At 42.1% G+C, this 25,308-nt stretch overlaps 1 protein-coding gene across 1 annotated transcript in view; it reads left to right on the top strand.

Annotated features, from left to right (window-relative positions):
- The window catches only part of nckipsd (NCK interacting protein with SH3 domain), a 38,655-nt gene that overhangs the window by 4,422 nt on the left and 8,925 nt on the right, over nt 1-25,308 (top strand). Inside the window, exons 5-10 of the mRNA XM_077229854.1 lie at nt 1-284; nt 640-810; nt 927-1,013; nt 17,198-17,336; nt 17,426-17,506; nt 17,599-17,727. The exon at nt 1-284 is cut by the window's left edge and continues 294 nt beyond it. Coding sequence (XP_077085969.1) covers nt 1-284; nt 640-810; nt 927-1,013; nt 17,198-17,336; nt 17,426-17,506; nt 17,599-17,727 — 891 coding nt within the window. The remainder of the gene's footprint in view (nt 285-639; nt 811-926; nt 1,014-17,197; nt 17,337-17,425; nt 17,507-17,598; nt 17,728-25,308) is intronic.

Below are 25,308 nucleotides of genomic sequence, written 5' to 3' on the forward strand. Positions count from 1 at the left end.
CTCTACCAATCAGTCCACAGCCTGCTGCCGAACAACAATCAGATGTGGAGTGGCCACAAGCCCCGCCCTCTGTGTCTCTCAGCCCCCTCGGTAGCCCCACCCAGTCCACAGCCGTTCCCACGACGATCGGAGTGGAGCTGATTGAACTGGTGCGCAAAAACACCAACCTTAGTTACGAGCTGTCGCGGGTTGCCGTGGGCGTGGTCGTGGGACACCTGCAGAGCGCCCTGCCGACGGCAGCTTCTCACCTGGAGCAGGTGCTGCTGTCATTGGTGGAGAGTAAGGTTAGTAGCTAATTAGCTCACCCCTGGACTCATCTATAACGATATCTCTAACGATAACTATTCCAATAATTCAAGCAATAACTATAACTATACTGATAACTCTAACGATAACTATACCGATCACTATTACGATAACTACACCTAGAACTGTAACAATAACTATAACGATAGCTATACCTATAACTCTGATAACTATACCACACCTACCTGACATAGTATAGTTATGGTTACAGCTATTGTAATAGTTATCATTATAGGATAGTAAGTTAGCGGTGCTGCTGTCATTGGTGGAGAGTAAGGTCAGTAGCTCCTCCCTCACCTGTGCTCAGCCAGTAATGCGCCGGTGTCTCCTCAGGATCAGCGGACGGCGCTCCCGCTAGGACAGGTGTGTCACGACGAGCAGCGGCTGCAGGTGATCTTCGGGGATCTGGCGCGTCACCGTGACGACTCTCAGCAGCGCAGCTGGGCGCTGTACGAAGATCACGCGCTCATCGCATGTTACCTGGAGGAGTTACTGCAGATCCTGGTGAGACGCATTAATCTGCAGTTATGTAATATGATGAACCTCGACCCTTCAGAGCACGAGCGGTTTGCAGAATGGATATTTTAAATTCATACCATAATTCTGCGTGTTTCTTTCAGACTGACGCAGATCCTGAGGTGTGTAAGAAGATGTGTCGTGTGAACGAGTTCGAAGCGGTTCTGTCGCTGGTGTCGTACTATCAGATGGTGAGTCCCCTGCTGATGCATCATGGGAGATAATTAAGGCCCATTCACAAGATACCTATAACTGTAGCTATAGCAATAACTGTAACGATACCTATAATGATAACTATACCAATAACTCTTACGATAACTATACAGATAACTAACGATAACTATGTTGCTATACTGTAAATATAACTGTAACGATAACTATAATGATAATGTTGTGGCAAAAATTCATCTTAAACAAACATCACTGCGTAAGAGACACTCAGAGTCAAATTATATAAAATAGAAGTATTTATTCTTGCAAGAATAGGAGCAGTCTAATACACAGTTGTTACCCTGTGCAGAAGAGTGACACACCCCCAGACAGACTGAACTAGCTTTTATCTTAGTTTCAAGGCCTTCTTCCCCCCAGAGCCTTCCTCCCAGTAGTTTTCCATAGACGTCACTAGTTGGCCCACTAAGCTCCCCTGCACCAAATGGCCTTCTGACATCTAGGTCAGAGGTCCTTCTTCGTCTGTTCTCTGGAGTGTCTCCCCCTTCTGCCTCCCCAGGTACATAAACAGAATCTTCTCTCACTACAAGTGAGAGACACACATGTGACATTATTTGAATCATCTATATTTTACTAAAAATCAATGAATATCATTAAAATTGTCACCACAACTCCTCACTTTTTATCATTATGATTACCCATAATCACAATAATAAACAATAAGACAAATTTTAAGTCATATCATCACACTTATACTCTTCATCTCTGGTTTTCACTGACCACTCTCTTAAACATTTGTGAAATAACATTTGGAAAAGTAAAAAGCTTAGGCTGTTTTTGTGGGGATAGTCCCTTAAGTATTAGCAAGCAAGTAAAGACTTTATCTGCAGCCGGGCTGAATGAATAAGCACTGTTATTGCACTCCCGACCTAGGTCGGACCCTCAGTCACCTCAGTATAAACAAGAAATAGTGTATAGTTTAAGTAGGAAACACATCAATTTAACACCCTGGTTATCATTACACATCTTGAAACCCACATGGCATTTCAACAGGCTAAGAAATACGAAGAAATAAAAGTAGAATAAAATCCCTCATTTCGACCCCTCTCCTTGTACGTCAACACATAGCGGATAACCACAGCTTTTAACCTTCTGTTCATATCAAAAACATTCATAGAAATAAAGAAAAAGAAAAGGAAACATACACTTTAACACATGTCACAGTAGCTCCCACTACTTGTATCATCATATTTTGTTCATCCAATTGAACAGACTCCCAGCTTTAACCAGTCTCTGTACTGAGCTGGAAACACATTATAATGCATGGTAATTATAACAATATTGATAATCCTATCGCTGAAATTGGTAGTACAGTACCCCCAACCCCCCAAAGATTAACCAATCTTATCCATTTACCATCAGTCCACGCCCATTTCCATACATCGCCTCCATTTTCCTAACCATATTTTCTTAACTTTTAACTCGATTCAGCCAATGGTTTTACTTAGTAAGCTCTATTTAACACCATATTTAATAAAATCTATCCAGAAAAGGTTTTTTTTTTTTTTTATCCATTCTTTTAACCAATGTAGTTGTTCAAAATTAACTCTAATATTTCCATTACGGACACAATCAATATATTTTCTACATTTACAATCAAATCAATACCTAGTTTGATTCAATCAAACAAAATCATCACAAAAACAGATTCTTCTGTTAAACTTAAACCATCAGTTGTGTTGATCATCTCGTTCGCCCCACGGACGTTCCGTGTTCTTTTACCTTTAACTTTTAATTCAAACATGCTGTGGTTCTACTTAATAAGCTTCAACAATTATCCCTATAATTTACATTAATTAATAGATCTTCTCTTCCCAAAAACATTTTACTTAAATATTTCCTAATGAATAAGTAACCAATCAAATCTTTTGATCTAGTGTATATCAATACTAAGCCCTATTTTGATTTAATCGAATCAAATCCTCAAAATAATCACAAAACCACATTCTTAAACCATTAGTTGGTTCATATCCTCCTCCAGGCGTGTTGATCATCTCGTTCGCCCCATGGACTATGGGATGGTTGTGGCCGGTTGGTGTAGGTGAGAGGCTTGGACCCAGGTGTCACACTCTCCAACCATTTTCTGATCCTTATAAGGTTTTCCCTTAAATCACGACCGCACCCCCACTGGAGTGAACTGTCACCTGTGAATGGAGACCTTAAGTATTTTGTTAGTGACCGCTTGTCTTGCCGCTCGTCCCCTTTGGTGTGACCTGTGGAATCAACAACCTGAAACATTATCTCCGGATAATTTCTTGCTCACTTAATAGCACTCGGGGTCCTTTTACCCTGAAAAACACTCAACCCCTGTCCTCATGTCCACACAATATTTATACATTTGGAACAGAATTAGTTCTGTTTGATCCAATCCTTCCTGACATTCTGTAAAAGGAAAATTTTAAGTTATGCGCTGCGCAGGTGTAGCACCTTTCTGCCACACTAATAACCCAGGCCAGGACAGTTAGCCAAATTCATCCATAACCATTATTTTAGTGGGCACATTTTGCCCTGTCTCCCAATCCTGCATGCTCTCTGTAAAGAGAAACAGATTTCGAGGTTATTGTCAGATAGTAAAGTACGTAGTTTCTTTTGTCTACTGTTCTCCCGTGGCCTTCGATGCCCTGGCGTTTCCTGTTGAAACAATCTTTGTTATTGGTGTGTGCGGCACACTCACAGACATCCATTTTGTTAGGCAGAAAAAATGGCTTCTTTCAGGGCTTTTATCAAATTACCCCTAGTGTTCTCCCAACATTTTTTCAGCAAATGTGAACCCCTTAATAAACCATATTTGGCAATTGTTATACCATCTCCCTCTTGATGCACGACACAACTCGAGCATCAATTTAACATAACATTTAACATAGTGTTTTTTATAAAGTTTGCTATCAACACTAACCCAAATGTTGTCCTTCAGACAAATTTCCTCCAGACATCTTTCTCTGCCTCTGAAACAAAAATATTACATTCTTCACTTAAAGCCACAATCTCATCTTCTTATCGAAGTATTTGAAAGGCAACGGCCCTCAGTCTCACAGCGTATTCTGCTTTTCAGGCCTGTTGTTTGGTCTCTCAAGTCAGTCATCTACAAACATTTCCAAAGTCATCAATTTTCCCTATCATTTCAGGTCGTGCTGTGCAGACTTGGTCAATGTCAGTCAATCATTTCTCCCCCTTTGTTCACAATAATCATAAATGTGAGGGGCTCTCTTGATAATTTCATTTTGACTTAGCCAATATGTCACTTTGTTGTTTCCCTCAAATCTACAACATTTTCATTTATCTCAGCCCATGCCAGATGGTGATCTACAACTACACAATTCCAATTTAATGATCTTCAAATCTACATTATGTATGTCAAAAGTATTACTACCAGACAGAGCTTGATGGCCAATCAACTTAAAGCTTGTCCCATGTTCTGTATTGTCTCTTCATCAGAATTATTAGCTTCTTTAAAATTTGTCATTTGCCTTAACCCATCTGTAATGATAAACTCATTCCAGAGGTTAATGACGCAATATACACACCATTCAGGCGGAATATTAGTGCCCCAAACTAATACATACAAGACATAAAGTGCTGTCACCATCACACACACACACTCATACTAGACACACATATGTTAACTGCTCATTCTCAATGTTCACTTTTCTTTATATTATTGCTAAAAGATTTAAATTTTAAATAAGATTTTAAACTTCCCATTTTCCTGTAGCTTCTACCTAATTTTACATGGTATCTTAACCACTTTCAAAGCACGTCTGTTCATTATTCATTTGATTTTTAGACAAGTCAGCTGGGTTGTTTTGTTTCATTATCATTATTTTGCTTCAGCTTGCTCTAGCAGGCAGATAACAGAAAGACAGACAGTTACCATCCCTTCCTCCAACTCAGGCAGTCTCTCTCACTATAACAAATAATTTTTCCACCAGCCTCCTAAGGCTGTAACTTAGACAAAATTTGTATTCATTACAATAACCTTTGACCATTCACCTTTGTCATCCAGACTTTCCTTAAATCAAAAGCTGTCTTCATCTTTAGCCACCACCATGTCTAACGACCTTCAAGAGTTAAAACTATGTCATAGACCTATTAGTTCAAAATCAACACTATGATTTTCCTTGCCCATAAGGCAAACCAGTACATAAAAAGTTTTGCTACTGTCTCCACAACAGCTAATGGGAATCACTTCATGGCCTCAGCTGGCTCTTGAAAGCCCACTCCTGTTAGCCCTTTATCTATAATCTCCATCAGGGTGTTTTCCCCTGGCATATTTGCAGACGCTTGTCACAATAAAAAAAACAAGCCATACAACTAATGCGGTTTCTTCTGGCGAGTGGTATATATAGAGGAGCTTTGCTTTATTGGGGAGACATGCCGTGACTCGTCACCGCGTCATCTCCCCTTAACGGCATAAGTACGCTGCTGGCCTCACAGCTCCTGCTCAACCCTCATACCTGTCTCACATAACACACCTCCATTCAGGAGATGCCCAATGACTTTACGTGATCCACTCTGGCTTAGGTTGCCCCCTGTCTGGCCAAAGAAGGTCTTACCCGTCATCGAGATGGTCACTCGTGCCCACTGGTGACCGCTCTTTCCAATCACACAATCAGTTTTCTTCAACAGACCTCAGCTGTTTTCTGGAGCTTAGGAAAGGCACGTTCAAGAGTCACCAGGGCCATTCTGATTGCCTAATGGTAGTCACACAGGGAGACACGTCAATAACAACAGTATTTAATCACTTAAATCCATTAACTATCTTAAAAGCAGAAACCTAGCTGCTTAGATTATACTCAGTGAATTTAGATCACAACCGTACATTCAGTGTACTTCATCTGTAGCCGGAGCCATCGGTCCTGAATGGTGGAGACTAAATGAGACAAAGTTGTTACTGGTCCTAAAATACGCTAATCAAAATGTCACCTCTATCGTTTAAGGTCTGTATTATTATTTTAAAGACTTCTTTAAAGTCATTCAGTTTTACTTAAATCCATTTACAAATACAAATTGCCCTCTGAACGGCAATGATTTCTTTTAACCTCTCCATGTCTATGATTTTCAACTTAAACACTGTGCTTTACTTATGACACAGGCTCAGATAACAGCTTTTAGCTGACATTGAATCAGAGAGAGACTCTGAGGCATTCAGGACTGGTACACTGCATTTTCATAAAACTTTTAACATCAGACTTTATCTACCATATTTTAACTCTAGCCCAGCTTAAGGCATCTTTGCCAGAAATTACATGTGTTTCAAATAAACATATTATTTATATTTGTCTTTTGCCCACCTCAGGGAATTTAGACATTACAAATTTCCACTCAGATTGAGTCTCTGTCGCACTGGCTGTTTCAGCCACAGCACACATCAGATTTAGATAAGCGAACTGTTTCATTACAGCCAATAGCAGACTTATCTTTTGGAAGCAAAACATCAGCTTCTAGTTCTTTCATGGTCAACTTTTCAAGCTGTTTGTTTAATCAGATGCCTTTCAACACATTTTACATTTAGCAACTGTTAATTCAGTAGCCTACTGCTTCTGCTTATTTGTTCTTACATAAAAATAATTATTCTAGTTCTCAATAACGTTTCACATTTCTCAATCTCAATTTTAATTGTCAAGTTCTCAACCATAGTTTAATATTTGACTTAAGTTTTCTCTTGGAGTTTATCAATCTCCAATTAGGATTCACACTAATTTTGACAAGGCTTCTCTGCATCTTTTGCAGTTATTATAAATCATCTTTGAGATCTGTCTCTCTATATTACCTTTACATATTTTGCAACTCACATTTGTTGGAGTCACAAAAGGATTCACTTTAAGACTTCAATCTTTTGACCTTGTTTTTTTATCTCTTATTTCTCAGACCAAAAATTGTCACTGTCGTCATTTAAACACTGATCTATTTTCAACCCCACATTATTATCAGAAATGTGTCACGTGTTAAATGGTCCTGCTGACCACAATCAAGACACTCTCTGTCATCTGGTTGGTTCGTGTGTCAGCCTCAACTACAGCATCAGACACCTTGCAGTTTGATCACTGTGAGCTTCCAAAGGGCTTCAACTTAACTGCACACCCTTGAAGCAGTGTGTGTCCCATTCAGGAATGTAAACAGACCCACTGATAAGCAGTTCTCTGTATTCCTTTGACCATCCACCAATGGCGGATTCAATCACAATAGCCAACTCATACTCTTCATCATTATTATTGGCAGAACATAATTGCATGAGCAGCACAGAGAATGCTCAAAATATTCGAATTTGTTTTCTGTCTTTACCTTACTAATTTGGTATTATCATCAACAACACTAATTACAAGTACTGTTGCTGTTATCCCAGCTTATCTTTTACAAAACATCATCTGCAAATCTCTTCAAAATGAAATCTTCAGAGCAGAGCTGTTTACAGCATTTGCTCTCTTCTGTCTCACTATTTATTTATTTATTTATTTTCCCGGACTGTTCAGTTACTCTTCATAAAGTGTAACAATTTGTACATCATTATTTTCATTACAACTGGTTTGAAGCCTTTTCCCTTCCATCACATGGTCAGTCTGCAGATTCAACTTAATATTATCATTATTGTCTCAGTCTTATCTCTACTGTTTCTCCAAAACAGATTATATTACTCAGTCCGTAAATTACACAGACAACCATTATAGCTACTTGCTTCAATACCCTTATTTTCTTAACATTAATAAAATAAAGCAGATATATCAATCATTATTTTATCAAAATCTAGAATTGTTCCCCATTCTGCTTAAAACATTCTTCATATCATGTTAATCCCTGTCAATCATACAATGCCTTATTTTATTCTAAAACTTTTCATATCATTTAAACAGTTAATTTGACTTCCATAAATTCTGTCAGACCATGTCTATTTTCATCACATATAGTTTTCTACTATATTCCTTCTCAATCTTTCCCTACATGTCAGTTCCTTCTGCATCCTCTGTTCTACATGCTAATTCTTTCTTTTCTCTACATGCCAGTTCCTTCATTATCTAACCAGTACATGATTGTTTGCTAACAATCCCCACACACATATCTCACACACCAACCTTTTTGTTTTTCACTTCCCTCTTCCATCAAGTCTCACTTACAGCTCCCTCTATTTCACACAGACAGCCTTATTGCTTCTTCCTACTTCAATATCTAAAAACATACATTTCCCCCCATATTTTCCTAGTTCTACAGAAAACCGGTGTATCAAATTTGGCATGCTTACTCTGAGATTTTCCCATACTGGCTGTTTTCTGTTCCCTGTGGATTTCTCTTCAACGCGCGTTTTCTCTAATCTGTTTAGGCGTCCCCAACAGACCCGATTCTTTCTTTTAACCCAAATCGGTCGGGTTGCACTATTAGTGCCCTCCTAATTAAGGTTTACCAAAAACTGTTCTGGTTCCCCCTAATTAGCCTCAGTACCTAAAAACAATTTGCTCCGTCGTGGAACAAATCATTTTCAGGGTACCTATCTGTTTGAAATCTCTTGATCTGTTACAGTTCTCACTTAATCCCAGATTATTTATCTGCTTGAAATTTCTTGTTCTGTTACAGACCTCAATTAATCTCAGATCATTTTCCCTCGTATCTGTTTGAAATTTCTTGATCTATATAGATCTCAATTAATCTCAGATTACGTACCACAGAAACAGCCTTCAGCCAATATGGTTCAATTTCACTCTTCTCCCCAATTAAACTGAATTTAATTAACTTACCCAAAAGAAAATAAATTGAACTGTCTCTTACCAGAGATGCTTCTGTTGCCACCGGGTTCTTTCAATTGATTCCAGTGGAGTTTCTCCCGGCCCTGATAGCGGTCGGCCCCTCTCTCTGAAATTTACGAGGTAGAGCTGGAACTGCTCAGTCCAGGTGGCCAAACACCGTCCGCTCTCAGGTCCAGAAGGCACTTCCAAGGAATCCCACTATTCTGACACCAAACTGTTGTGGCAAAAATTCATCTTAAACAAACATCACTGCGTAAGAGACACTCAGAGTCAAATTATATAAAATAGAAGTATTTATTCTTGCAAGAATAGGAGCAGTCTAATACACAGTTGTTACCCTGTGCAGAAGAGTGACACACCCCCAGACAGACTGAACTAGCTTTTATCTTAGTTTCAAGGCCTTCTTCCCCCCAGAGCCTTCCTCCCAGTAGTTTTCCATAGACGTCACTAGTTGGCCCACTAAGCTCCCCTGCACCAAATGGCCTTCTGACATCTAGGTCAGAGGTCCTTCTTCGTCTGTTCTCTGGAGTGTCTCCCCCTTCTGCCTCCCCAGGTACATAAACAGAATCTTCTCTCACTACAAGTGAGAGACACACATGTGACATTATTTGAATCATCTATATTTTACTAAAAATCAATGAATATCATTAAAATTGCCACCACAATAACTATACCAATAACTCTTATGATAACTATAACAATAACTACACTTAGAACTGTAACAACTCTAACCCCCAATTTCCACCAACTGCGGAACGGTGGTCAATAGGTTTCCATTAAAGTCAATGTGTGTATTTTTACTGACTGCGGAACGGCTGCGCTCCGACTCCGTCCCAGCTCCGGCTACCGCAGCCCTCCGGAGCAGATACGCAGAGTTTCTATTTTTGCCGGATGCCGGAGAGCGCCGCAGGAAGTCGAGCACAGAAACAAAACATCTGGTAATTTTCAAAATAAAATACCCCGTGCTGACGGCGGATCGTATTTCCCTGCACTACACCTTGAAAACGTCATAATGGATGGAGATTTTGTTTTAAATACTTTTTCCATTTCCAACAAGAACAATAGTTAACTTTATTTACACAGCCTACTACTTTCCCAATAGATTCAAAAAGGAACCCAAAATAAACATTTAGCATTTTATAAGTCAATTATATAATTATAAATATTGTACTTACCCATGGTAGAATTGTTAAGTTATGTTTCTTTTACTGCGCATGTGCGAGGAGCACCTTTTATGGGTGAGCGCGTATTTCTTTTGGAGTTGTTGAGTCTGGCGTCCTATGAGAGGGAGCGCGGCTGTGTGCAATTGATGGAACAATAAAGAGTTTATTGTTCGATAACAGTTGTAGTTATTGAGTTAACATTGGTAGCAGAGGATGGCTGCTGCTGGGAATTACAAAATCCCCCACCGTTTGACGAGAAGACGGTTTATGAAAGTTGGAAAAATGAGATTGAAATTTGGAGACGTGTTACTGACCTGGAAAAGAAAAAACAAGCCTTGGCAGTTACTCTGTCACTAACGGGCAGAGCAAGGGACAGTGCTCTGGAAATTTCCGGGATTTGAATAATGACCCTGGAATGCAAACGCTCATAGCGAAATTGTACTCTGTATTTCTAAAAGAAGAAAAAGATCGGCAGTATGAGGCGTACACAGAGTTTGACCGGATCACTAGAGAGAGCGGTGTTTCTATGGTGGAATACATCGTCGAGTTCGAACGTCGATAAAACAGGCTACGTAAGTTCAAAATGGAGCTTCCTGATGCTGTACCAGCCTTTAAGTTACTCGATACTGCCGGACTTACTTTTAAAGATAAACAGTTAGCACTTACAGCTTGCTCTAGCGTTTCTTTCACTGATATGAAATCAGCCTTGAAAAGATTTTTTGGAGATAACGTTACTTCACCACGAGAGGGCGGCAGTGTACTGCAAAACACAGATAGTGACACTGCCTATTACACGAGATACTCCCCCCGAAAACGGGGACACAAGTCAAACACTACACAACAACCCCAAACCATAGCTCAAGGCACAAACCCTTTTGATGAATATGGAAGAAGAACAAAATGTGCAATTTGGATGTAAGACTGACAAAAGATGAAGGACTAAAAGATGACGTTGAAGAATCAATTTGTTTTCAAATGAATCTTTGTCTAACCCAGAAATTTTCATGGTGGAGGCTTTAGGACCAGCTGTGATTGACACAGCCTGTACAAGAACTGTGTGTGGAGAAAAATGGCTTGAAGATTACACAAGTGGACTGCCAAAGAGTGAGTTACTGAAAATAGTTGACAAACAAAGTGCAAGACCTTTCAGATTTGGTGATGGCAAGGTTGTTTATTCCACAAGGAAAGTTACCATTCCAGCAAGGATAGGACATACCAGATGCAAAATAGAGACGGAAGTTGTTCCTGCAGAAATACCAATACCAATGCTTTTAGGCAAGACTTCATTGAAAAGAGCAAGTGCAGCAAGTGGACATTGCACATGACAAAGCAACAATGTTTAAACAACCTGTTAAACTTGAACTAACATCTTCAGGACATTACTGTGTTAATTTGAGAGAAGACAGTCATCCAGATGAAAAGGAGACAAGTGAAAATGAAATTCTTGCTGTGACAGAAAACATGACAACAAAGAAAAGGAGACAGTCCTATTGAAACTACACAGACAATTTGGACATGCTTCAGCTGATAGACTGCAAAAATTACTGGCCTGCTTAGGTAATCACGATGATGAAAGCAACACAATTCTCAAGAACATTGTTAAAAACTGTGATGCATGTAGCAGATACAGCAAGCCAAAACATAAGCCTGTAGTGGGTTTGCCTATGGCATCAGCCTATAATGAGACTGTGGCTGTGGACTTATTGAGCTTGAGCCAGGAATATGGTATTTGCATGCTATTGACCATTTCACACGCTTCAGTGCAGGGAGTATCGTCACCACAAAGAACCCAAAAGAGATAGTGAAGCACTTCATTCACTGCTGGATAAGTGTTCATGGTCCCCCATGCAGATTGTTCAGTGATAATGGAGGTGAATTTAATAACGACAAAATGAAGGACATGGCTGGAAAGTTTAACATTGAAATCAAAACAACGGCAGCGTACAGTCCATGGAGCAATGGCCTTGTTGAAAGGCACAATCTGACTCTAACTGCAATTTTGCTGAAACTGAAGAGGGACAACAACTGTGACTGGAAGACAGCTCTAGATTGGGCACTAGTGGCAAAGAAATCCATGCGTAATGTGCATGGTTATAGTTCCTACCAGTTAGTGTTTGGGCAGAACCCAAATCTTCCCTCAGTCCTCACCAATAAGCCTCCAGCTCTGGAAACAAGTATGAGTAGTTGGATAGCTAAACAAATCACCAAACTACATGCAATGAGAATGCTCAGAGAGAATTAGAAGAGCCCTTCGTAAGCAACTGCGGTCCGTTGATGACAGATATGAAACAGGGGACAAAGTGTATTATAAGCGAGTAGATTGTAATGAGTGGAAAGGTCCAGGTGTGGTCATAGACCAAGATAGTGTGGTTGTATTTGTCAGGCATGGTGGAACCTATGTTCGGGTGCATCAGTCTAGACTAAGAAAGGTGGATGACCCACAAACAAACCTGGAGGAGACCGAAAAGGAACAAATGAAAACAGATGAAAATCCCACAATCACACCAGCAGCAGATCTTAGTGACACAGAAAGTGAAAATGATGAAATGACACCAGAAAATGATGAACCCCTTGATGCTGAAGACGTCAGTGAACCTTCTGCATCAGTGCTACCTGCAGGTGATAGTCTTTATCAATCCCACACGCCACAAACCTGCTCAGACTAGTGGCGAGAGGCTTTGAAGAAATGAACACTCAAGACCTTCCCAAGGACTCACCTACATGTGCCTCAGAGTCTCTTAAAATGATCATGGCAGTCATATGTCAAAATAAATGGCAGCTAAACTCCATGGACATTTAAAGCAGCCTTTTTACAAGGTAAAGAGTTAACCAGAGATATTTAAATTGCAGAAGTGCAGAACAAAGGAAGCATATGGAAGTTGAAAAAAATGTGTTTATGGCCTAACAGATGCTTCTTTATTCTGGTATAACTGAGTGAAGGACACCATGCAACAGTTAGGAGCTACAGCGTCGAAGGTAGATCCAGCAGTATTCTACTGGGTAGATGATTCCTGCAAGGTGATGGGGATTCTTGCGTCACATGTGGATGACTTTATTTGGGGTGGTACAGATGCATTCTCTATAAATATCATTCCTCAGTTGAAAGCTGCCTTTCAAGTCGGACGGGAAGAACGTGACAGTTTCAGCTACATTGGAATAGAAGTACATTCTAAGGGCGATGAAGTACAAGTACAACAAGGAACGTACATAAAAAATCTGCAACCCATCCCAGTGGACCCCACCAGAGCAACACAACATGACGCGTCATTGACAGATGTTGAGATGGACATGCTAAAATCAAAGATTGGACAAATATTGTGGGTTGCCAGGCAAAGCCGACCTGACATAATATATGACATATCCATATAGGGCTGGACGATATGGCCAAATTTTATATCACGATATATTTCTTAATTTCGGTCGATACGATATAATTCCAATATCGATATGAACAATATAAAAGCGTCAGAAAAACTGCCAAGAACGCCCATAACAGATATCTGTTCGTACAATCTTCTGAAAAATGAATTTGCCAAGTCTATGAAATCTGCTGGAGTCTTTCGCCACTGCACCATAACAAACTACACGAAGAAATGAAATAACCCATCATAACAATAATATTCTCTTCTCAATACCTGCTACAAGACTATGAAAGCATATGGGTAGCAATATTCAGTTTGAAGTGTAATATGCAAAATGACAATGTAATATGTAAAATGGCAATGCATATCTGTTTTTAAATTTACATTTGCCATTACATTTGTGCAACATTTGGTACACAAAATGGGGGAATTTTTTTTTCGATTTAAATCCCATTTCCTGCATTTACATACATTTAGGGACTATGGTGTTACAAAATCCAGGAAATGATTAAGTTGATTATAATGATAAATTCTGCCAAAAATAAAAGTAGGCTACTAAACTATGTATAACAAAAATATGTCTTACTTTTTTCAAGACTTGAGATAATCATTTTATAAAGTCAAAAATGTTCACCATTAATGTTTTGTGTGTAAATAAAACTGAAATATACAGAAATTGAATAAGGTTATCAAATAGTCTGAACTGCATAAATTATAAATTAAATATAGATTAATCCTTATTAAAGCTACACACGTTCTTTAGACAACATCAGTGAGTAATTTGCTCTGTTCCCCTTTGTTCTTTGGTTAACTTAACTGACAGACAGAATTGGCTGCTGTCCCTTTAAGATCTGTCGCTGATGAGAGGATCAAACGCATTTAATTTTCTCATTTGGGCTACTCTTAACTTTCATTTAAGATTTTATTTAGCTCATTTAGACTGTTCTTGTGAGGATACAATTGACAAAAAAGAAATTTTGGCATAAATGTGTGTGTTATTATTCAAGCGCTAAAGAAAGAGAACTGAATTCTGCGCGTCGTGTGCGTGTGTGTGCTCGCGTCAGGACATTCACAGGGAGCGATACCTGCTCATTAGAACTTTCGGTGAGCTATTTTTAGAGTGTGGACACGACGTTCCTGGCCGTGGACGCGCGCATCGGCACAGTCTATCTCCTGATCCTCGTCTGATGTGTTCCCGCTGCTAGTCGGACTTGGCAGTCACACTCCGGCACATTTTCAGCACGCTGAAACACCGAAACACCACTGAATTTATACCACTGAATTAGTCTTTCCTCTCTTATTAACTATTTCGTCTGCTTTCTCCTCACTTGTGGAAGCTCGTTCAGTCACATTTGCATTGTGGTCAGGGGCGCTCATTCTGTGGCTGAAACTTGCCGCGCTGGAGATCCGCTGCTCTGAGCAGTGGCTGCGTGTCTGTGGTGTACGTCATCAGGGAAGTAGCCAATTGTGTTCTGCTCTTTCTGACGGCTGCGCGCCTAACGTCAGTCAGTGACAAATGCTGATATTGAAATATCGAAAATGTGTTTAAAAATCATATCACCGTTATCGGAAAAAAAAATATCGCGATATATATTGATATTGAATTATTGTCCAGCCCTATATCCATATCCTATCTAACCCAAAGCATGCTACTGTTCAGACCCTGCATTGTGCAAATAAACTTATCAGAAAACTGAAATCAGAAGAAGTCATCTTGAGGTTCCAGTACTTAGGGGAAAACAGTTTTGTTAAATTGGTGGTGTACAGGGATTCTTCCGGACGGTGGCACACAGGGTGGACATTTCATCATGCTTATGGGGGAAAATGGAAAATGTTCACCTATATCTTGGCTGTTAAAACGGATCAAAAGAGTTGTACGGAGTACCTTAGCAGGAGAGACTTTGGCACTTGTTGACAGTGCAGTTTTCCTCGCTACACTATAGTCTGAGATTACCACTGGTGGCTGCTGATGCATCAATGTGCCTATTGTCTGTGTAATAGACAATCATTCCCTTCTCGATGCTCTCTAATCTACAAAATCTGTAACCGAAAAGAGACTGCGCCTTGAAATCATCAGTATGAAGGAGCTTATACACTCTGTAACTATACAGCAGATCCTGTGGTCAGCCACTAAAGAGCAGCTAGCGAACTGCTTGACAAAAAAGGGTGCATCTGCACTTGGCCTCCTGAAAGCTCTCAGCACAGGTGTTTGCTATCTTAAGCACGGAATGTTTTGTCAATGTCTAATCATTTAAACTGAAGTACTTAAGTTAACCTGTTATCCTGTTATAATAATAACAAATGCTTATGTTCTAAACTTGAAGTTTAAAAAAAAAAAAAAAAAAAAGGGAGATTGTTAAGTTATGTTTCTTTTACTGCGCATGTGTGAGGAGCACCTATATGGGTGAGCGCGTATTTCTTTTGGAGTTGTTCTGTCTGGCGTCCTATGAGAGGGAGCGCGGCTGTGTGCAATTGATGGAACAATAAAGAGTTTATTGTCCGATAACAGTTGTAGTTATTGAGTTAACAGAATCACAATAATCTCCACAAAAAAGGGAGATCAGGAGGTCAGCAAAGAGTGATTTCCCCTCTACTCCTCTGGATGGAAACAAACTGTTGCTGGTTTTGTGGTTAAGTTTATAGAAACTACATCCTGTTATATTGCGCAATCATACGTAAATTCGATTGATCCTCGTGACTTCAGCTGTCAGTCATGGCCACAGCCGTTACGCAACAAATCCGGATCTGGCGGAGCACGGAGCCGATCTGCAGCTGTCCCGCAGTTGGTGGAAATCCGGGATAACGATTATTAGAGTATATAGTAGGTATAGTTATCGTTACATCATTATAAGTATAGTTATTGTTATAGGTATAGTTATCGTAATGTGTAGTTGTTGTTATAGTTCTCGTTGCAGTTATAGTTGTTGTTATAGTTACTGTTACAGTTATACTTGTTGTTATAGTTATCGTTACAGTTATAGTTATTGTAATACGTATAGTTACTGTTACAGTTATAGTTATCGTTATACTTATCGTTATAGTTATAATTATCATTATATTTATTGTTATAGATATAGTCAGTGTTGGGAAAGTTCACTTTCTACACAAACTAATTCAAAGTTCAGTTCACAAATTTTCAAATGAACTAGTTCAGTTCATAGTTCATACTTCAAAATTTTGAAGTAGTTCATAGTTATTTTTTTCCTAATGTTGCTGCGAGCTATTATTTTTCAGAATTATTGCCACAGCCCATATAGAAACACAGACAGCAATTATTTTATCGGCGGGCAAAGTTTGCACAGAAATGTAAGAATTTTCCCATCCTCACGACCTTGTCATAAAACATAAAACTTGCCAGATTGGGTGTTTTTCCGCTACATATTAAGGCCTGTTTACAGTGTGTTTTAGCTGTGTTTTCGCCTGGAAGGCTCTATAGAAATCTGGCGCCCTATTGAACGAAGTTAAACTGAGAGCGTGCCGTTCACAGACACCAGAATGAACGAGTTCACAGTAACGTTCGTCAGGCAGTAATACAGTACGTTCAGTTCACGTTCGCCCAAAATATGAACGAGTTCATGAACGCGTTCAGGCAAAACACTGGGAATAGTTATCGCTATAGTTATTGTTTTAGTTATCGTTACATTTATTGTTATAGTAATTGTAATAGGTGTATTTATCCTTATATAATTTTATAGGAATAGTTATTAGTTATCGTTATCATTAAAGTTAGCATTACAGTTATTGTTACCGTTATCGTTATAGTTATCGTTACAGTAATCGTTTTAGTTATTGTTATTGGTATAGTTAGTGTTATCGACGTTGTTCCAGTTCTAGTTAAGGTTAGAGTGTTCTAGTTGTGGTGTGAGGGTCACTAACGCGTGATGTTCAGGAGAACCGCGTGTCGCTGCGGCTGCTGCTGCTGAAGGTGTTTGGAGCCATGTGTGGTTTAGACCCCGAACTGATCTCCACACTCCTCAACTCTGTGCTGACCATGGAGCTGGCGAGAGACCTGCAGACACACACACACGGTCAGTCTCACACACACTCACACACACGCTGCTACAGTTAAAGTAATGACGTCTCTGCTCGTCAGCTGATGTGTGTGTTGTGTGTGCAGAGCATGAGAAGATGTGCTACAGTGCACTGCTGATGGCCATGGTGTTCTCCACGGGCGAGCAGATCCCACTGCACCACTACGGTAAGAGACAGTGAGACGTGTGTGTGTGTGTGTGTGTGTGTGTGTGTGTGTGTGTGTGTGTGTGTGTGACGGTGTCTGTCTCTCTGTCTCAGAGCATCTGAACGCCGCATTCCTGCAGTTCTTGCTGGATGTGATTGAGGATGGTTTGCCTTCCGACGCCACAGAGCAGCTGCCAGATCTCTTCATCAACCTGATACTGGCCTTCAACCTCCACCTGAGCGGTACACAACACACACTACACAACACTACACACACACACACACACACACACACACACACACACACACACACACACACAACACACACAACACAACAACACATCTCTTCATCAACCTGATACTGGCCTTCAACCTCCACCTGAGCGGTACACAACACACACTACACAACACAAAACTACACACACACACACACACATACACACACTACGCAACAACACATCTCTTCATCAACCTGATACTGGCCTTCAACCTCCACCTGAGCGGTACACAACAAACACTACACAACACAACACTACACTACACACACACACACACACACACACACACACACACACACACACACAACACACACTACGCAACAACACATCTCTTCATCAACCTGATACTGGCCTTCAACCTCCACCTGAGCGGTACACAACAAACACTACACAACACAACACTACACTACACACACACACACATACACACACTACGCAACAACACATCTCTTCATCAACCTGATACTGGCCTTCAACCTCCACCTGAGCGGTACACAACACAACACAACACAACACTACACTACACGCACACATACACACACTACACAACAACACATCTCTTCATCAACCTGATACTGGCCTTCAACCTCCACCTGAGAGGTATAGTTATCGTTATAAGTATAGTTATCGTTACAGGTATAGTTATTGTTACAGTTATACAGTTATTGTTACAGGTATAGTTATTGTTACAGTTATACAGTTATCGTTATAGGTATAGTTATCGTTACAGTTATACAGTTATTGTTATAGGTATAGTTATTGTTACAGTTATACAGTTATCGTTATAGGTATAGTTATCGTTACAGTTATACAGTTATCGTTATAGGTATAGTTATTGTTACAGTTATACAGTTATCGTTATAGGTATAGTTATCGTTACAGTTATACAGTTATTGTTATAGGTATAGTTATCGTTACAGTTATACAGTTATCGTTATAGGTATAGTTCTCGTTACAGTTATACAGTTATTGTTATAGGTATAGTTATCGTTACAATTATACAGTTATTGTTATAGGTATAGTTATTGTTACAGTTATACAGTTATTGTTATAGGTTTAGTTATCGTTACAGTTAGCGTTATAGGTATAGTTATCGTTACAGTTATACAGTTATCGTTATAGGTTTAGTTATCGTTACAGTTATCGTTATAGGTATAGTTATCGTTACAGTTATACAGTTATCGTTATAGGTATAGTTATCGTTACAGTTATACAGTTATCGTTATAGGTATAGTTATCGTTACAGTTATACAGTTATCGTTATAGGTATAGTTATCGTTACAGTTATTGTTATAGGTATAGTTATCGTTACAGTTATACAGTTATCGTTATAGGTATAGTTATCGTTACAGTTATACAGTTATCGTTATAGGTATAGTTATCGTTACAGTTATACAGTTATTGTTATAGGTATAGTTATCGTTACAGTTATACAGTTATTGTTATAGGTATAGTTATCGTTACAGTTATACAGTTATTGCTATAGGTATAGTTATTGTTACAGTTATACAGTTATTGTTATAGGTATAGTTATCGTTACAGTTATACAGGTATAGTTATCGTTACAGTTATACAGTTATCGTTATAGGTATAGTTATCGTTACAGTTATACAGTTATCGTTATAGGTATAGTTATCGTTACAGTTATACAGTTATCGTTATAGGTATAGTTATCGTTAAAGTTATACAGTTAACGTTATAGGTATAGTTATCGTTACAGTTATCGTTATAGGTATAGTTATCGTTACAGTTATACAGTTAACGTTATAGGTATAGTTATCGTTACAGTTATACAGTTATCGTTATAGGTATAGTTATTGTTACAGTTATACAGTTATCGTTATAGGTATAGTTATTGTTACAGTTATACAGTTATTGTTATAGGTATAGTTATCGTTACAGTTATACAGTTATCGTTATAGGTATAGTTATCGTTACAGTTATACAGTTAACGTTATAGGTATAGTTATCGTTACAGTTATACAGTTATCGTTATAGGTATAGTTATCGTTACAGTTATACAGTTATCGTTATAGGTATAGTTATTGTTACAGTTATTGTTATAGGTATAGTTATCGTTACAGTTATACAGTTATCGTTATAGGTATAGTTATCGTTACAGTTATACAGTTATCGTTATAGGTATAGTTATCGTTACAGTTATACAGTTATTGTTATAGGTATAGTTCCCTTTCGAACGGTCACTTCGTATTGCGTAGCTATACGCAGTGGGGAAACTCCTTTTCCTCGATTTACTGAAGCCTTTATGTAAAGCGCATTTGCAGCTGCACAGCTAGAACATGAGCGTCTGGCTCGCTCATAGGCTGCGCTGCGGCAACTGCACATCCAATGGCGCAGGCGCCTCTGACGTGCAACCAATGAGATCACTCTGCGTCATACACGTCAGAGCCCGCCAAGGGGGCGTGACCTCAGTCTATAATAGTCCCCGAATTCGCCATTATAGCAGATTTTACTCCTTCAGCGACAAACTTCACGTCTCTGACCATTTATTGAGCCTTCGCCGTCGAACAAACCTTCAGCCTGAGCGAGCTACAGTTCAGCAGACTACACATCTCAACCGTGTTTCTCCTGACGCCGTCTCTCCTGTGGCTATCCGGCGATATCCTTTTCAATATCTGTTTATTATGTGTTTATATCTGTATCAGCGTTGTTCCATATGCCTCGTGTTATGCGAGGCCTACGAACACGCGAGCTGCATTTCATGCCTGGGACTCTACCACGCAGAGAATGCACTCTCTGTCGGCGGATGTGCGGCCTGCGCGTGCATGCCTATCTCCGTGCTGCGAACTCGGCTAACGTTAGCTCTCTCTCGAGACGGCGGCGCCGCATCACCCGCGCTCCCTTCTCCGGCCCTACTTCAGCCGAGGAAGAAGAAGCGCCGCAGCCAACGGCATCCAGAGAGCACGGACGTTTGTGAATGCACGCCGGCCACGTCCCCGCGTGCTTCACTCACTCCAGCTCAGTCATCTCCGGTCCCGTTCGAGGGAGATCAGCGCCCCCCCACCACCACGTGGCGGGCCTCGTCTCTTTCGGCGGACCCAGCGAGGCAGGACTAACTCCGACGCTGAAATGCTTCGGATCCTAACACAGGCCGTCGCGGACCTCGAGCTCGAGTGGAACTAGCCGTGCTAGCTGGCGCCGACCAGCAAAGCCCGCGAAACAGGCCTCTCAGCCCCGCCCTGCGGCTGACGCCGAACGCTTCCCGCCAAAGCCGTCCTAGCACGCAAAGGAAAGAGAGGGCACGTGTCCCGCGCTTGCCGGACCACCCTCAAAGAAGCCAGCAAAACTTCCCACAGCCCCCTGTACAGTTCAGGCGGCTGGGGATTTTATTATTGTAAACAGGCCCGCAGCAGTGAGCGCGTCTTTGCAAACAAACGCCGTTTTCACGGCGACCCAAATAAAGCACACGAGCACAACACATGGGTTTACGGTCCCCCTTCACTAGGCGGCCCCTCCCTTGTTGTAACACTGACTTCCCCACACGCAAATGCTTGTGCAGTCAGTCCAACATTCAATGTGTGCACAAATCACAATATATGGGTTCACGGTCCCCCTTCACTAGGCGGCCCCTCCCCTGTTTTAACACTGACTTCCCCACACGCAAATGCTTGTGCAGTCAGTCCAACATTCAATGTGTGCACAAATCACAATATATGGGTTCACGGTCCCCCTTCACTAGGCGGCCCCTCCCCTGTTTTAACACTGACTTCCCCACACGCAAATGCTTGTGCAGTCAGTCCAACATTCAATGTGTGCACAAATCACAATATATGGGTTCACGGTCCCCCTTCACTAGGCGGCCCCTCCCCTGTTGTAACACTGACTTCCCCACGCGCAAATGCTTGTACAGTCAGTCCAACACTCAATGTGTGCAAAAATCACAATATAAGGGCATCAGGTCCCCCTATGTTAGGCGGCCCGTCCCAATCAGTGTGTCAAGCCCTAGCCACACGGGTTATAGCCTGGCAAGCTATCCCCGATGTGTCGAGTTGAGTTATAAACGCTATAAAGCGAGGCAACTCGCTCCAATTCGCTCGCAGACCCCCAAAGTTTCAGGCGGTTCTCGAGACTTCGGTGAGAAGCAACGTGGGTCACATGCTTCGCACCGATGTACAGAATTCATTAGCAAAAGGGGTGATAGAATTAGTCCCCCCTGTGCTAAAACATACGGGTTTTTACAGCCGCTATTTTCTAATTCCGAAAAATGACGGCGGCCTCAGACCCACTCTAGATCTGAGACATTTGAACAAAGCTCTCATGAGACGGCCGTTCAAAATGTTATCTATCAGTTTCACAAGCACAACACATGGGTTCACGGTTCCCCTTCACTAGGCGGTCCCTCCCCTGTTGTAACACTGACTTCCCCACACGCAAATGCTTGTGCAGTCAGTCCAACATTCAATGTGTGCACAAATCACAATATATGGGTTCACGGTCCCCCTTCACTAGGTGGCCCCTCCCCCGTTGTAACACTGACTTCCCCACACGCAAATGCTTGTACAGTCAGTCCAATACTCAATGTGTGCACAAATCACAATATAAGGGTATCAGGTCCCCCTACGTTAGGCGACCAGCCCCAATCAGTGTGTCAAGCCCTAGCCACACGGGTTCTAGCCTGGCAAGCTATCCCCGATGTGTCGAGTTGGGTCATAAACACTATAAAGCGAGGTTACTCGCTCCAATTCGCTCGCAGACCCCCAGAATTTCAGGCGGTTCTCGAGACTTCGGTGAGAAGCAACGTGGGTCACGTGCTTCGCACCGAAGTACAAAATCGATTAGCAAAAGGGGCGATAGAATTAGTCCCCCCCGCGCTAAAAAATATGGGTTTTTACAGCCGCTATTTTCTGATTCCGAAAAAAGACGGCGGTCTCAGACCCATTCTAGATTTGAGACATTTGAACAAAGCTCTCATGAGACGGCCGTTCAAATTGTTAACTATCAAACATATCCTCGCGCAAGTGCGCCCGGGGGATTGGTTTGTCACAATGGATCTGAAAGATGCTTACTTTCACATTCAAATAAATCCTCGTCACAGGCCATTCTTGAGATTCGCCTTCGAGGGCCGGGCTTATCAATACACCGTTCTGCCGATCGGTCTATCGTTGGCACCCCGTACATTCACGAAGTGTATGGATGCAGCGCTTTCTCCTCTGAGATTTCAGGGAGTGCGCATGTTAAATTATCTCGACGACTGGCTGGTGGGGGCACAGTCGAGAATCGAGCTATTAGCTCACAGGGATTTGATTCTCGGCCATCTAAAATGCCTGGGTTTCACAATCAATGTTTCAAAAAGCAAACTAACCCCCAGCCAGAGCATGATCTTTCTGGGCACAGTTTTAGACTCGAGAGCTATGACAGCGTGACTCACACAGAGCGCGCGCTCTCGGTGCGAGCGCTTGCAGGCACTTTCAGATTGCGCGAGCGCGCGCCACTGAAGAAATTTCAGAAACTGCTTGGTCTCATGGCAGCAGCATCGCCAGTACTCCGCATGGGATTACTGCGCATGCGCCCGATGCAGCATCGGCTGAAACGCTGTGGGCCAACTCATGCATGGCAGTCAGGCAGCTTGCGCGTTATGGTGAATCACGGTTGTTTAAGAACCCTGATTCCCTGGCGGGCTCAGAACTGGCACCACGAGGGGGTGACAATGGGAACAATTTCCAGGAGGAAAGTGGTTCTTACAGATGCGTCCAACCTGGGTTGGGGAGCGCTGCACGAGGGCATGCCTGCATCCGGCCTCTGGTCGAGCACGGAGCAGAGCTTACATATCAACTGTCTGGAGATGAAAGCAGTTGGGTTGGCCCTGAAGGCATTTCTGTCGAACCTCAGAGGTCACTACGTCTTAGTCCGCACAGACAATACGTCAGTGGTGGCCTACATGAATCGCCAGGGGGGCATCAGGTCAGGGAACCTGCATGCGATGGCGAGAGACCTCCTCTATATGGGCACAAACCAACCTGAGCTCTCTGAGAGCAGCGCATATCCCGGGCGTCCAGAATGTGGGCGCGAATATGCTTTCATGGGACAACACTCCCCTCGGCGAGTGGTCCCTGAACCCACAGACGGTCAGTCTAATATGGAAGGTGTTTGGCGAGGCCGAAATCGACCTTTTCGCCTCGAGAATCAACACCCACTGCAAATTGTTCTTCTCAAAGAACAGGGACGCGCTGGCCCATGTCTGGCCCAACCGTCCCTTTTATGCCTCCCCCCCCCCCCCCGTCTCGATGATTCCACAAGTCATCAAACGGGTCAGAGAGAGCGGGTGCCCAGTCCTTCTGGTGGCCCCTCTCTGGAAAATCAGATCGTGGTTCCCGGAACTAGTTCAGTTATCGGACACAATCCCATGGCCTGTCCCACTGAGGAAAGACCTCCTCACACAGGTGAACGGGACATTGTGGCATCCGAGACCCGATTTATGGGCCCTTCATGTTTGGCCCCTCAACGGGTACCCAAGGACCTTCCTGAGAAGGTTTTAAGCACTATATCTGAAGCCAGGGCCCCGTCGACTCGGCGCCTGTATGCTTCAAAATGGTCAGGTTTTTCCAGCTGGTGCTCGAAAAATCAGGCTGACCCAGAGTCATGTGTGATATCAGTGGTTCGCTCATTCTTACAGGAGCTGCTGGACGCGGGTTGCTCCCCGTCCACGCTCAAAGTGTATGTGGCAGCCATAGCAGCACATCATGTTCTGACGGCTGGCCAGTCACTGGGAAGAAACGACCTGGTCGTAAGATTCCTGAAAGGTGCGAGAAGAATGAACCCCTCCAGGCCTCCGTCTGTGCCGCCTCTGGACCTCTCCACGGTCCTGGGGGCTCTGAAAGGTCCGCCTTTCGAACCGCTCCAATCGGTTGATCTAAAAACCCTCTCGCTGAAGACCGCTCTCCTTATGGCGTTGGCATCTATCAAACGAGTGGGAGATCTGCAGGCGCTCTCTGTGAGCCCTGCATGTTTGGAGTTGGGTCCAGATGACTCCAGAGTCATCCTCAAGCCCAGACATTGTTACGTTCCTAAAGTGCTCTCAACACTGTTCAGAGCACAGGTGGTGACATTATCAGCCCTCCCTCCTTCTGCAGAGGATGGAGAGGTTAATCTTCTCTGCCCTGTCTGAGCGCTGAGAATCTATCGGGAGCTTTCTGCGTCTTTTAGACAATCAGAACAGCTTTTTGTCTGCTTTGGTGGTAGATCCAAGGGGGATCCAGTCACTAAGCAAAGACTGTCTAGATGGATAGTGGATGCTATTTCTATGGCTTATACCGCAGCGGGTCAAGTTTGCCCTATAGGTATCAAGGCCCATACGACCAGAGGTATGTCTCGTCATGGGCTTGGTCATCTGGCATTCCCATTAGTGATATTTGTGATGCGGCCGGCTGGTCCTCGCCTTCCACATTTATGAGTTTCTATAATAGGGAAGTGCCTTCCCTGCAGGCGAAGGTGCTTTCGGTATGATTAAGACCCGTCGGTGGCTGGTCTTGTCATATATTACTGTGCACTATCACATTCACATATATATATAAAACCCGCTGCTGGC

This window comes from Siphateles boraxobius, unplaced genomic scaffold, assembly GCF_051911475.1.
Source record: "Siphateles boraxobius isolate OS27281-9 unplaced genomic scaffold, OSU_SipBor_1 136, whole genome shotgun sequence".
NCBI classification, from domain to species: Eukaryota; Metazoa; Chordata; class Actinopteri; order Cypriniformes; family Leuciscidae; genus Siphateles; species Siphateles boraxobius.